The sequence below is a fragment of the Seriola lalandi genome, unplaced genomic scaffold (assembly GCF_002814215.2).
Source record: "Seriola lalandi dorsalis isolate HSWRI2012SDOR001 ecotype SW California unplaced genomic scaffold, Sedor1 jcf7180002054912, whole genome shotgun sequence".
NCBI lineage: Eukaryota > Metazoa > Chordata > Actinopteri > Carangiformes > Carangidae > Seriola > Seriola lalandi.
Window position 1 is genome coordinate 1,028,483 of NW_019525464.1, and position 13,704 is coordinate 1,042,186.

Consider the following 13,704-nt stretch of genomic DNA (forward strand, 5'->3'; position numbering starts at 1 on the left):
GTGGTTAAAACATTAAGTTTTAATAGAACATAAATAAAATCTGTCTTCACAGCTTTAGTTGCTGTGAATGAGTGTTATAATAGTTCCTGGCCCCTGTTTGTCAGCCAGAGCTCCCCACCGAGCACTTTATTAGGAACACCTGTACACCTGCTTATTCAATCAGCCAATCATGTGGCAGCAGTGCAATGAATAAAATCCTGCAGATACAAGTCATGAGCTTCAGTTGTTGTTCACATCATCATCAGTGAGTTCAGTGACCTGCCCCTGTCTCCAGAACAACGCCCCTGGGATGTGCTAGAACAGGAGATTGGCAGTTTGAATGTGCAGCTGACAAATCTGCAGAAATGATGTGAAGCATCACGTCAACATGGAGCAGAATCTCAAAGGAGAGTTTCTCGTGGAATCCACGCCACAAAGAACTGAGGCTGTTTTGAGACCAAAGGGAGGAATTAGCCGGTATTGGTATGGTGCTCAGTGTGTGAGTGTATATGATCCCTGCAGCTGATCACAGAGTAATTCATATGGAGACAATGCAACTGAGCTTCCAGCTTTTTGTGTGTTTTCTCTCTCTTCCTTTGGACAGTTTTTGCTGTGAAGAAAATGCAAATAAAAACCTGTTGTAGTTGGATTTAAACATTTACTTTTAATTGAGATTCTAATGTAAAACAACTTCCTCTGAACATCACTAAGATAGAGTATAAATATCTCAACTCTTTGTTATGGCTAACAGCTCCAAAGCTTTACTGACTGGATGTTGTGAGCAGCCCACAGTAATATTCAGGTTTCTGAATAGATGCTTCTTGGTAGTTGTAGTTGTGAAACCCTGGAGCCAGTCCAGCTTTGCTGCTGTATCGCCTTTTAGAGTAGGGTTTACATCAAAGCGGTTGCTCAAGAATTCCAGTGCTAACTTGGCCCGTGTTGATTTTATCTTGGCAACAACTTGAACTCATCACCATCAGGACGGAGCTTAAGAAGTGGAAACCAGATGAATAAATCTCTTCACTGCTTTCTAAAAGTATTTTATTGACTAGATTTTTGTGATGCCGCATGCAACTAAAAACATTTCAGCTAAATTACATCTCATATTCTGTACAGATCATTACACAAACTGTGAATATGCACATGTCAACCTGTTGGACGCAGTTCTGGTCCAAAATGTCCCACACGTTTGGGAAAAGTTGTTCCTCTGATCAACCCCCCATCTTCATCTTGAATAAACGAATCTCTACTGTAAAATCAGTACAACAGCAAACATCTGTACGGAACACAGCTGGGGAGGGAGGGAGATGCACACTGGGCTGTGGTGTGTTTACTGTACTGTTACTGGGATGAAGAAAGACGGGAGGTAATGTACTCACAAGAATCACAAAGTACCAGCAAAAGACAGCACATACGTTGTTAGTGTAAGGGCGGGTTAATATTAGAACATGTGCATGTTTCATGTGATGGACCACACACACACACACACAAACACACACACAAACACACATATACACACACCCACTTGCAAGTTGTGCCTTTATTAAAATGCCATAGAGAGTGTGTGTAGCAGTGAGGGCAGTCTCAGTGCTTCATATCTTAATCATGATCACTGCCAACCAATCTCTCTGTCTCGGTGTGTGTGTCTCTCTGTCTCTCCCTCGTCCTCAGAATAAAACGTCCTCCACCTCTAAAGGTTAAAAATAAACCTCCTCACTTCCAGATTTTTAACTCCTGGGTGTTATTTTTATAGGGTCGGCCATCATTCCTTTATGATAACATTTTATTCGTCAGATCTGGGATTTCGTGACTCTGCGGGGCAGCTACGATTAATTTAATGTAATTGCGTGTTCACAACCAAAAGAGCTCTTGATAGAAAGTAATATTGAACTAATTGAGTATAACTGTGAATTTGTTAAAAACCTGATCTGGTTGTCACAGAACTCTGTTGATTGCCAAGTCGTATTCAGTGCAGGCTGTCCTCTCCAGTTACAATAACCTACAGTATATTTCCTTTATTTGGGTGTAAAACTTATTTGATTTGACACTGGAGACCACTGCCGGTCTCTCATCGAGTCAGTGTTGCTTTCATTTAAAGGATAAGGTTTGAAATATTCTGTTCTGTATGATTCTGAAATTACTCAGTAGGAAAATGATCAGGGGGTTGAATTGTACTGATTGATGGAATAACGCACTGTTGGCTTTGGTCTTTTCAATAAGAAAAAAAACAGAATATATTTTGGAAATAATAATTCTGCTTGGTTAATATGATGCACTGAATAAACATGAGGCAAACTGATTTGAAAAGAGCAAGCAGTAGTCTGTGTGTCACCATATTCTCCCAACATACTCAATACTGACCTTCAAATCTCACTCTTGTCCTTGGAAGGAAGTTTGACAACTAAACAAAAATGTTCTTTTGTCGTCATTCATGTTTTCTTATAAGAAAAAATTCAAAATCCACACAACACATGGATGGAAACTCTGTCTCAGTGTTTTCGTCACTTCTGATGTCGTGTGACTAATTCATTCCAGTATTCAACTGTTTAAATGTGGTCAGAACAAGGGGAAAGAAAGAGCGGGACAGCCAAGAAGGAAAGACAACAAGGTGCAGAAAGATAAACAAAGGGGAAAAGTAAAATGATGGAGGGAGGAAGAAGTTGAGAAAAAGGTGTAAGTCGAGCAGAAAAAAGGAAAAAAAAAGTGGGAGAGAGAAGGGAAAAATAAATGGGGGGGAAATGGAAAAGGATGGAGGCAGTTGAGGGAAATAAGAAATGCAAGTAAAGGAGGGAAGGAAAGGAGGAGACGAGAAGGAAACATGGTAGAGAAGAGGTTAGAGGAGGAGATCAAGAGAGGAATGGAGGAGAGGGAAGGAAGACAGAAATAAAGAAAAAATAACTGTCGTAAAGATTAAAATACAGGCGGATGATTGGCTCTGAAATGTTAAAGTGCCCAGGAGATGTGGCGTGTACACACACACACACACACTTACACACACACACACACACACTTACACACTGACCCGAGTGTAAGCTAGCAATTGTCTCCAAGAGTGGTTGTCCTCTTGCTGAACTCACAAACACACACACACACACACACACACACACACACCCACACACACACTGTTCACATGGTGTTCAGGACACTCCCATTGGGATGAGCTGTCATCGCCATGGTTACAGTCTTGAGTTCAGAGTCAGGACACAAAGCACACACATCGGTGTCCACCAAGCACACTGGAGCTAAAGTCCTAAGTCAACACACACCGGCAAATATGCATGTGTGTGATGCAAATGTTTGTGTATGTTGTGTGTGTGTGTGTGTGTGTGTGTGTGTGTGTGTGTGTGTGTGTGTGTGTGTGTGTGTCCATAATTAATTTGTTTCCCACTCAGTCGCTCTCTCTCTCCCGCTCAGTGTCAGTGTCTCTCTCTCAGTTGCTCCTCCTGTGTTTCTGGTGCCACAGCGCGGTCGGCAGGTTCTGGCAGCCCTGGTACTCTCGCCGCATCTCTCCATCGGTCAGAGGTGGCGTGGCGTTGCAGGGAGCGCCCGCCAGCGTCACGTTTAAAAGGCCGGCCCACGGCTCCAGGAGGCGAGATATCCCTGCACCCTGATAACATCATTGGTGGAAGAGGAAATTAGAAGATCATTTAGAAGATTAAAGGGGGCAAAGGGGGAAAAGTGATAAATTACCTTCCCCAGGTGGTCCAGCAGGCAGACTGCAGGGCTGATGAGGGACCAGCTGCTGTCCTCCGAGCCCGGGTTCAACCTCTGGTTCTGGTGGTTGTGGGTCTGCCGGGGTTGGCTTTGGATCAGCACCACGTTGAGGTGTTTCTGGGACCCTCGCAGCCTCTTGGACAGAACACCGCTGTAGCTCTGATCCACAAACAGCAAAACACGAGTCGCCCTGCAGCCGGCGAGGTCGGCCAGCAGCTCGTTCACCGAGTACCGCTCCTTCAGATCAGCCTGGGAAGAGAAAGGGAGGAAGAAGGGACCAAGTGTCAAAAAGATACAAGTATATATATTATATATATATTTTTTTTAGAGGTGAGAATACACAAACTAAAGAGATACACCTTCATCTGGTGAATCGTCTGAGTTGGAATAATGGGATATATTTCTCTGGTCTTCCTGTTCCACCAGCCTTAGCATACATCTGGTTAGCACAATAGCTAACATGTTAGCAGTAGCACACACAGTCAATATGCACTCTCAAAACTAATTGCTCTGGATGAGGTTAACATCATGTAACATTGATCTTCACCAAAAGAGGAGAACTGTGATATTTGAATACTGTGCGTTCAAGGCACATTTGATGGAGCTGACAGCTGAAGAACGAAGGTAAAACAATGAGTAGTGGAGCTAACGTATCAACAGAGTAACAAAAAAACAAAACGATAAAATCCTGATTACGACCACGACCTGCTGGACTCAGTCTGACTGGCTGATTGGCGTAATGATCGACTTTAAAGATGAGCTCATATCCTCATGTTCAGAAACTTGTATGACAGAAATACTGTTGTCTGGGTGGTCCTTCTGTGTTTGTGTGTGTGTGTGTGTGTGTGTGTGTGTGTGTGTGTGTGTGTGTGTGTGTGTGTGTTCAATGGAACCATCTTATCAGTCTGATAATGGCTTCCATGTGTGTCCAATCATTTTCCGCTGTGATCTGCTCTGAAGACACCAGTCTGTTGTTTAAAGTGTGTACACGTCTGTATCTGGGGAACTTTACACCCACTGATTACCCACAAACCCATTCGTCCTCGGTGCCTGATTCACTGTGTACTGTGTGAGAGTCTCTCTTACGATGCCGTTGAGGTTGGCGTCCCACAGCAGCATGGTGCCGTCGTTGCGTGTTGGCGAGTTCAGGTAGAGAACCAACGTGTCGGCGCAGTGCTGCTTCCTGCAGACGTACGACACGTGGTTTCGGATCACCGCTTTCTCCGTTGCCGAGTACACACCCTCTATGTCGTCTGTTGGGTGGAGATGATGAAGATTGTCAGATTAAATCATTGGTGGAGTTCTTTTTGTTGTTTTTTTTCCCTCCAACAACAGAGAAAAACCAGCTCACAGCCAGTTCTTCTTTATCTACTTGCAAAGTAAATCATATTTCTAAAAATGTAGCAGTTTTAATAAAGTGGTCGGTCTTTATGGATGTTTTTGTGGCGAGCTGCAAATTAACAGAAAAAGTCTCATAAGGTTTTTGGTGCAAAATATGTTGTATGTGGCCGTGGAAAGAACTGAAGTAGCGCACTACATTTCAGAAGGAAATATTGTAGTTTTTACTCCACTACTTCTGTTTAGCTATTCTGAAGTGTGTACTTTTACTTGCCATGTTGACCTGAGATAGCAATGAGATTTTTTGCTTTAATTTGGTCAAAGAGAGAAAACACCGTCTCACCAGGAAGTTGTCCACTGCTGGCAAAGAAGGTCTTGATGTGATCTTTATGAAAACCGTTGTTCCGCAGCATTCTGTAGAACCTCTGAAGGTTCTGAACATGACGCTGGAACGTCATCTGCTGCTGCCAGCCACCTACACACACACACACACACACACACACACACATACAATAGGTAGGTTTAGATACAAAACCAATTTTGTTATAATAGTTAGAGTCCACCCCAACATGTGCCAGACTTTAAGCTCCATAACATCAGCTGACTTCCTCCTTTACTCCCATCATACTTACTATGGCCACTACAGGGCTTCGTCACTTGAACATAAGCATCGTCTTCTCTCAAATTTGAGCCCTCTGCATCAAATCTCATCTGTCCGTCGATTTTTTTCTTTTTTAATGCAACAGTACAGATCACCTCAGCCTTTCTGCACATTACTGGCACTTGGAGATACAGGTGAGAGCTATTCATTTATGCAGTTATTAAGTTATAGACACAGTGTCCTACCTGAGATGAGCACAGCGTGGTCACAGGTCTGGTAGAGTCGGCAGGACAGGTGGGTGGCCAGCGGCTGCTGGTGGCAGCGTCTGGTGTTTTTATTCAGCTCACAGCTGGAGACGGGTAAACTAGGAGAGCCCATGGGCAGAGGCTGAGGACACCTCGCAAACTCTGCATGGTCTGTTGGAGGCAGGGCCATGGAAGATTTCAGAGATGAAGAAGTGTCAGCATCACAGAAAGCGCTCAGGTGCTTGTCTTGGAAACGACTTCTAAATAAAGTGGAGCTTGAGCGCTGAAACCTGCTTACTCAGCAGACGGTGGGTTTAAATGGGACACAATCAAAAGTTAAGGAATACTTAATCTCTTCATACTTGCAGCGTGCCAGAGGCTGGTTTGTGGGTTTATCCCGAGGATTGTTTATGTTTGCCATAACAGCAAAAATAACATTTTCCCAGAAGTTTTTCTCATGACGCCCAGGTTGCTGGCAGAGGCTGCAGGAGTGGGTGGTCTTGGCAGAACATTAGATTGAGTCTACATCTCACTCACAAAGTCTCCTACTGGGAGAAGTGAAACCACACAACCCATAAAACTCAGGTGGATTTGAACAATCCCAAGACTATTTGACATCAGATTATTTAACTTTTTTTCTGCGCCCAACCAAAATCAACTTTCAGAGACATGGATGAGATGGATACTCTGAAACATGCAGGATGAAAACTGATGTCTTTGTTTTATTCCCTGACTTTTCATCAAGCGCAACCACTGACATTTTCGGTCTTGAAAGTGTGAAATGTCTTTACTGCTGGATCGATTGGCATGAAATTTAGCAAAGATTTTCAAGCCACCTAGAGGGTGAATCTTATTGACTTTGGTGATGCATTGATGTTTTATCTAGCGCCATTTATAGGTCAATATATTTTAATTTGTCTAGTATTTTGTTTTATATGTATGTTATATATGTTTTATTTTGTTTTAGATTAAACGTATACTTGCAAAACTTATGATATTTTATCAGCCAGTGCTGTACTTCAGTGTTTAGTGGTAATTAACAAATATCTGCATGCATAGACTAAGATGGTTAGCATGCTAATGGTAGCATTTAGCTAAAAGTATGAGTACAGCCTCACAGAGCCACTAGCATGCCAGGTGAAACTTTATTCGGTGGTGCGTACAAGGATCTATCTTCCATTAATCAAGAATTCATGTTTGTGGATGAATTTAGTCAATTTAGAGACTCAGGATATGTTTAGCCTAGCTTAGCACAAATACAGAAAGAAGGGGGAAATTGCTAGCCACCATCAAAAGACTAAAAAAAAAAAAAAATACAAGATATCAAAATGCACCTTCCCACTACTTAATGTTTATCAGTCAAAAGTATGTTGTTGGGTTGCTGTTGGGTTTTGTTCAGACAGGCTGAGACCCAGTAAACGTAGCGAGTTGAGACTCACCCACACATCGGAGTCTCTGTGTTCGGTTGCTGTCTTCGACTCCCACCACCAGTGGCAGGAAGTGGACTTCACAGAGCCCCCCGATGGCCCGCTCCACCAGACGGCTAGCACCGCTGGTGGTAATGGTGCCTCCACGCAGCGCCCCACCTGCCAGCCGACTATGCCCATTACCCATGAGCCTCTCTGGCCCGGCTTGCCGACGCTTCAGCTGGTTCTGACAACGACCCTTTAAAGCCAGAGTCAAACACTCGTCACCTGAAGACGCAGAGAGCAACAGCAGTTTAACTTCCTGCAGTTTAACTTCCTGTAGTGCAGAATAAGATCAGTGGTCGACCACTGAACCTGGACAATCCTGAAAAGGTAAAAATGTCATTGTGCAGGTGTAATGTCATCAGACTTATGTTTTACAGGTGTATGCATGTAGATGACTACTTGCACTCCTGCACTTTATCTTTTTATATTGAAACGTTTCATTATATTTCTTTATTTATATTCTTTAAATATTTGCATATATCTTTCATGTCCTTGTTTATTCATTGTTGCCGTCCATTGCCATCAGTGTGTTGCTGTGACCTCTGCAAACCAAATGTCTTTTGGAAAGACTGAAGTTAATCATTTTGGTTTACAGTATCCTGTGCTTATATCCCTAAGTAAAGATGAAGAACCCGGGGTCAGGTAATATTCCTAGCACAGGGGGGGGGGCCTGATGGATGTGGAAACTAAAGTTTTGGGAGAGATTAGGAGCCTCAGATCATTTTATAACCTGAATAAACTGCAGCTCCACCATCCTGTGGAAACATCTATCATTTATCCTCTTCCCTTCCTGAGCTTCCAGTTGACCTCCTCACATTTACTCCTCTCTTCTTGTCTTCTCCTCCTCTGTGTACCAAACCTCCCCTTTGCCTCCTCCTCCTTCCACTCTCTCTTTCTCCTTGTGCTCTCCAGGTTAAATGAGGTCTAAAGAAAGTTTCTCTCTAAAAGACGCTGGTTAAACTCCATCTGCAGGAACCCAGCAGGGGGCACAGTGCTCTGTGTGTGTGTGTCTGTATGAATAATTGACAGGTGTGTGTTCGTGTAACACAAGGCCAAATTCACCTCAACATCTGGCCCTAACCTCTCTCACAGCGGGAGGTGAATAACTTGCACTTTAACACGCATTGCTTTTCCAGAACCTGTGAGGACCTTTGCAGAATACACTTACTTCCTGTCCCCTTAGACCATTTCTACATGAGTAAAGCACTTTGGAAACACTTTATTCACAGTGAGGCTGCCACCACCAAAAGTGGAGCTTTTTGGGGTTTTTTTTGTTTTGTTTTGTTTTTTTTTAGAAATGCTGATGTTTCATGGTTAACCCTCTCACAAATGAAATTTCTACTATGAATGCTGCTTCTACTAAATTTAACTTTATTTAATTGAGCAGTCTCTTTGAAACTGAGATGTCTTTTTCAAGAGAAACCTGAGAAGAACAAACATTAATAGTCAGACAACCAGCGACGGAAACAACATACTGCATATGAGGCCAGACAACCAGCAATCAAGTGACAGATACGGTCAATAAAAATGTTTACGAATAATAAAAACTTCAGATAACTAAGCCTTAAAATCTTGATGGGGACTGAAAGAATCTGGTTTGAAGGTAACTTGCAGTTTATTCCATTTGAAAGGACCTGAAACTCTTCATAATATGAATGTTGAAGTACAGATTTAGGAGAATGATTATTACTAGGTACAATGTAAATAGAAATGGACCAAGAAAGGATCCCTGTGGCACACCGTTAGTCATTATTATTATGACTACTTTTGTAGCTGTCTTGCTTTACCACCACTACTATAACAATATCACAACTACTGCTATTACTAGGTTTTTATTATTACTACTGCTAGTGCTATAAGTTTAAAGCTTCATCACGCCAAAAAAAACAGCCCTTTTTTCAGTTATGATTAGCTGACAAATGTTTCTGTTGTATTCTATAAGGATTAATTTAGTCCGAATTTAAATGTCCCAAAAAACCTAATGATGAGACATTTAACAGTCGAATACACCTGCAGGTAATGACTAATTTAAACAACCATGAGTTAAAAATACATGCAAAGAAAGACTGAGTGTCCGCTGACTCACCCAGGTAGTAACCATCCAGGTGGGAGCATCTCTTCTTCGTCACGTTCACGTCGACGTAGAAAAGGACCACCGGATGTCCAAAGTTTTCCCCGGGGCTCGGATCCAGCACCAGCACGGCATCATGGGCCGTGGAGCCGGGAAAAGGCTGCTGGTGTCTGTGGGGACCCTCCCCTCCATTCAGCACCTGGCTGACGCCGAAACCTGCCCGCGGTTTGGAGCTCACCACCCCACCTGAGTCCGGCAGGATGGCCAGAACCTTGTCTGAGGTACCTGAAGGGGTTTACAAGTAGTAAACCAGGTTAATGCTACATTTAACAGATATTAGAATATAAGAGAAAATGTGTCTCTTGCATAGATGACTAAATTTATTAGGTAAAATGACATCTGACATTACCTCAACACACTTTAAAAGTACCAGAAAGAAGTAGAAGTCAAGAGTGCTACTGAATATAAACACCATAAAGGGCAATAAAGACAGCGCCTGCTGTTCATAGACACAACAGACAGACTACTTCTATTTTTCATCTATTTAAAATGACTTCAGTTCATATTTATAGACTATCTAATAATTTAATACATGTACAGAATGTAATATTTTGGATTTTGAAGACATCTTGATGTTTTTGACTCATATTTTTGTTAATTACATTAATATTAATTCTAATATTCAAACTAATCCACATAGATCTAATCTGTTCATCCAGAAAACAACAGTTTTGAAGATTTTATATAATTTGGTCAAATCTATAACATTTGATCAATGTAATTCTCAGTTTGATATGAGACAACAACACAAATTTATTAAATAAGTTTCAAACAGACTTTCACTTTTTTTTCATGCAGAATTTACACCTATTAATCAGGATGGTCTCATTCTTTAGACTGATATTTATATTAAGATATATTGATTCTGCCCTCTTCACTCCTTCATTATAAACATGATTTTAGTGTATTTCCTCTATCTGGATGAACATTTAAACATCATCTTGGAAAAAGTTTGACTTCAGTGGACACGCATACAAATACATTATTGACAGGTTCTTTCCACAGAATAAGGATAAATTTAAAAAATACTCCAGTGACATGTGACCTTTGCCCTCCCTACCTGCAGCAGTGCGAGGCTCCGACACGTAAACGGCCACGGCGGACAGCGGCAGGTGGGCGAGCTGCCTGCACTCGGCCTCAGAGAGGGAGGACATGCGGAGGCACCGGTCCAGCTGGTCCCACTGCAGCGACTGGAGGCCTGAGCGCACCCAGCGCTCCAGCCGGCCCGGGGACATGCTGCCCGCGGAGGCCGCCACCAAAATGTGGAGGACGAGGATGGAGAGAGGAGCTGCGAGAAGCACCAGGAGCCTCATCGTCACACCTGCGTTCTACTTGATCCTTACTTCTGGGTTTTGGTTTCAATTGTTTTCTCTATTTCAGGATTTTTCTATCTATTCTCTTTACTCTTGCTTTTCCTCTTGGTTCATCCTTTTTCTACCTTTTTGCCCCTTTTTCCAGTTGATTAGTCCTTTTCTTCTCTGTATCTGCTTTTTTCCTCTTTTCTTTCCAGATATTTGTCTTTTCGTCTTTACGTTTATCCCTCTGTGTCCTTTTTATTCCTTGATTTGACTCCTCACTCCGTCATTTCTGTGGTTTCCTTTGACTTTTCTTTGCAGGTACTTCGGTACGTCTTTACCAAACTGCAAATTCAGGTGGTTTCACTTGTTTTCTTTCCTTCTCTTTCAGAATAATTTATTAAAATATCCCAAAACTAAAAAACAGACTCTTTTCCTAGATTTTTTTCTTCTGTATTCCCCCTTTACTTATCGCTCTTCCTCCTTTATCCAGACTTGAGAGAGTGAAGTTCACACAAATGTTGGTCTACAACATCTTTGTTGATTAATACAGTGACAGCTTTCTGCTTTATTTCACCTTTTGTCTTCCTTCCTGTTACTCTGTCTTTATTTTCACCTTTAAATCTCCTCCTTGTCTTTGCATCTGAGTGGATGCAGTAGATCCCAACATCCTCTTTGGGTTGATCTTACAATGAAAGTTTTCCTTCTTTTCTTGCTTCACTTTTTCTTCTTTATTCCTCTTTTCCTCTAGATTTCAGAAGGGGCAATATATCCAAGTTGTTTTGGTTGTTCTTGTCTTTTGTAGACAGACTGACTTTTCCTCCCCCTTCTCTTCTTCTTCTTCTTTATTCCTCTGTCTCTCAGGGGAATGATTTATTCTGCCGAGCTGGAGCAGCTTCAGGCTTCAGGCTCTGCGCTGGTCTGGAAGGTGATAGATCATCCAGAAGTAAGAAGGTTTAGTCCTGATGAAGGAGACTCAGAGGACAGGTCCTGCTTCTTGTTGTGGGACCATCAGTCAGTCCAGTCCTGCAGACTCTTGACTCTCAGTGACACTTGAGACTGGATCATCCACGGCTCTGAGGACAGACGCACTCCTGCTGCTCAACCCGCTCACTGCTCAGCTTCAGTCTGCTCGCTCTCTCTCCTGGTCTCTTTATCTGTCTGACTCTCTCTCTCTCTCTCTCTCTCTCTCTCTCAAACACAAACACACACACACACACACACACACACACACACACACTTACTTCTCTCTCTCTTCCTCTTTCTGAAAGCTCTGACATGCCAGAGGGAAAGGAGGGAGGATATGAAGGGAGAAGACTCCAGGAAGGAGGAGAGGATGAGTGGAAGAATGGATGAGGAAAGAGAAGGAGCGAGGAGGGGAAAGGTATGAGGAAAGGAACTAAGAAGGGAAAGGGAGAGAAAGGTAGAAAAAGAGGGGACAGGATGAAAGAGAGGAAATGAGAGAGAAAGGATAGAAAAGTAGGAAGAAGTGAAAAGAAAGGAAGTTGAGGAGGAGAAGACATGTGAAAGAAACAACTGAATGAGAGAGAAAAGGATTGGAAACTGAAAAGAGGTGAGAAAAGGAGGAAAAGAAAGGAACAGAGGAAGGAAAGGGAAAAGAGAAGGAAGTGAAAAGAGGGAAAGGAAACGGAGGAAGAGAGATAGTGAAAGAGGAAAGTAGGATAAGAAATGTGAAAAGGGGAGAAAGCAATGAAGGGAAGGAGAGAGGACATAATAGGAAATTGAGGAAGTGACAAAAATATGGAAGAGAGGAGAAGGAGAGGGAAAAGAAAAAGACAGGAAAGAGGAAAGTTAACAGGGAGATGGAGAGAAGACGAGGGAGGAGATGGAGGAGAAGAAAAGAGCTGGACTGGCAGGAAAGAGGAAAGTAGGAGGGTTGGGGAGGAAAAGTGAAGAGGAGGGAAAGGATGACGGAAAAAAGGGAAGGAAACTGAGGAAGTAAGAAAAAGAGGGAAGAGAGGAGAAGAAAACGGGACATAAGGAGGTGAAGAAAAGGAGGAAAACCATCGGAGCAGGAGAGGAGAAGAGGAAGGACAGGAGCAAAGGCAGGTGGAAGACAGGGGTTTGTCTTTCAGTCTCTCCTCCGGTGAGCCCTCTAGTGATGGAACGAGTGATGTACAAGCTTCTCCGCAGAGACATGAAGGCGAAGCACCGAACGAAGCTGAAACCCAGAGACCATCGCCACCAATAAAATAAAGTGTTGTCATAACAGATTTCATCAGTTTGAGTGGATAAAAGCACTTAGGTCGCTGAAAGTTTTGTTTATGGTTCAAGCTGGGCTGAATAAGTGAAGACAAATAAAGTGCTTTGAAAAGACTGAGCCTGAGAGTCAACAACACTGACATTATATGAACTCATGTCTGACCTTTATTGAACTGTTTTTATTTATTTTTTGTGCCTCAGAGTAGATGTGAAGCTGCTATAATACACCTGCAGTGTCCCGTGCAACCTCTCACTGTGGTGGATTGTGGGATACACACTGCAAGAAAGTATTATAAAGCAAAGCAGAGACAAGTTTTTTTTTTCTCTTTCTTTTGTTTTCTTTGTTTCCTATGTTATGTCTAGTTATTTAATCAAATATATTAACAAAAATACAAATACAAGCATTTTACTGTAAGGAAACTTGTTAGATGTTGCACTGGTGGAAGAAGAATCCCTATCCTTTATTTTCAATAACAATGTAAAAATAATCATGTTAAATCTATTTAAGTAAAAGTACAGAAGTATCAACAGCTAAATGTACTTAAAGTATTAAAATCCAGTAATTGTTTAGCAGTAAATCAGCCCCTGTGACTGATACATTATAATAAAAGACATTATTGTTACTAATGCATCAATGTGTAAGCAGCATTTTACTGTTGTAGATGCTCAAGGTGGAGCTAGTTTTAACTACTTTAGGATAATTACA

At 42.2% G+C, this 13,704-nt stretch overlaps 1 protein-coding gene across 1 annotated transcript; it reads right to left on the bottom strand.

The window, feature by feature from the left end:
- Window positions 1–1,003: 1,003 nt before the first annotated feature.
- LOC111673164 (uncharacterized) lies at window positions 1,004–12,753 on the bottom strand. The gene is made up of 8 exons (XM_023430841.2): window positions 10,541–12,753; window positions 9,436–9,705; window positions 7,317–7,571; window positions 5,878–6,048; window positions 5,375–5,506; window positions 4,780–4,946; window positions 3,670–3,942; window positions 1,004–3,586 (listed from the first exon to the last, which is right to left on the bottom strand). The coding sequence occupies exons 1-8, from the start codon at window positions 10,791–10,793 to the stop codon at window positions 3,410–3,412; spliced, it is 1,698 nt and encodes a 565-aa protein (XP_023286609.1). The 5' UTR covers window positions 10,794–12,753; the 3' UTR covers window positions 1,004–3,409.
- Between the last annotated feature and the right edge of the window lie 951 nt (window positions 12,754–13,704).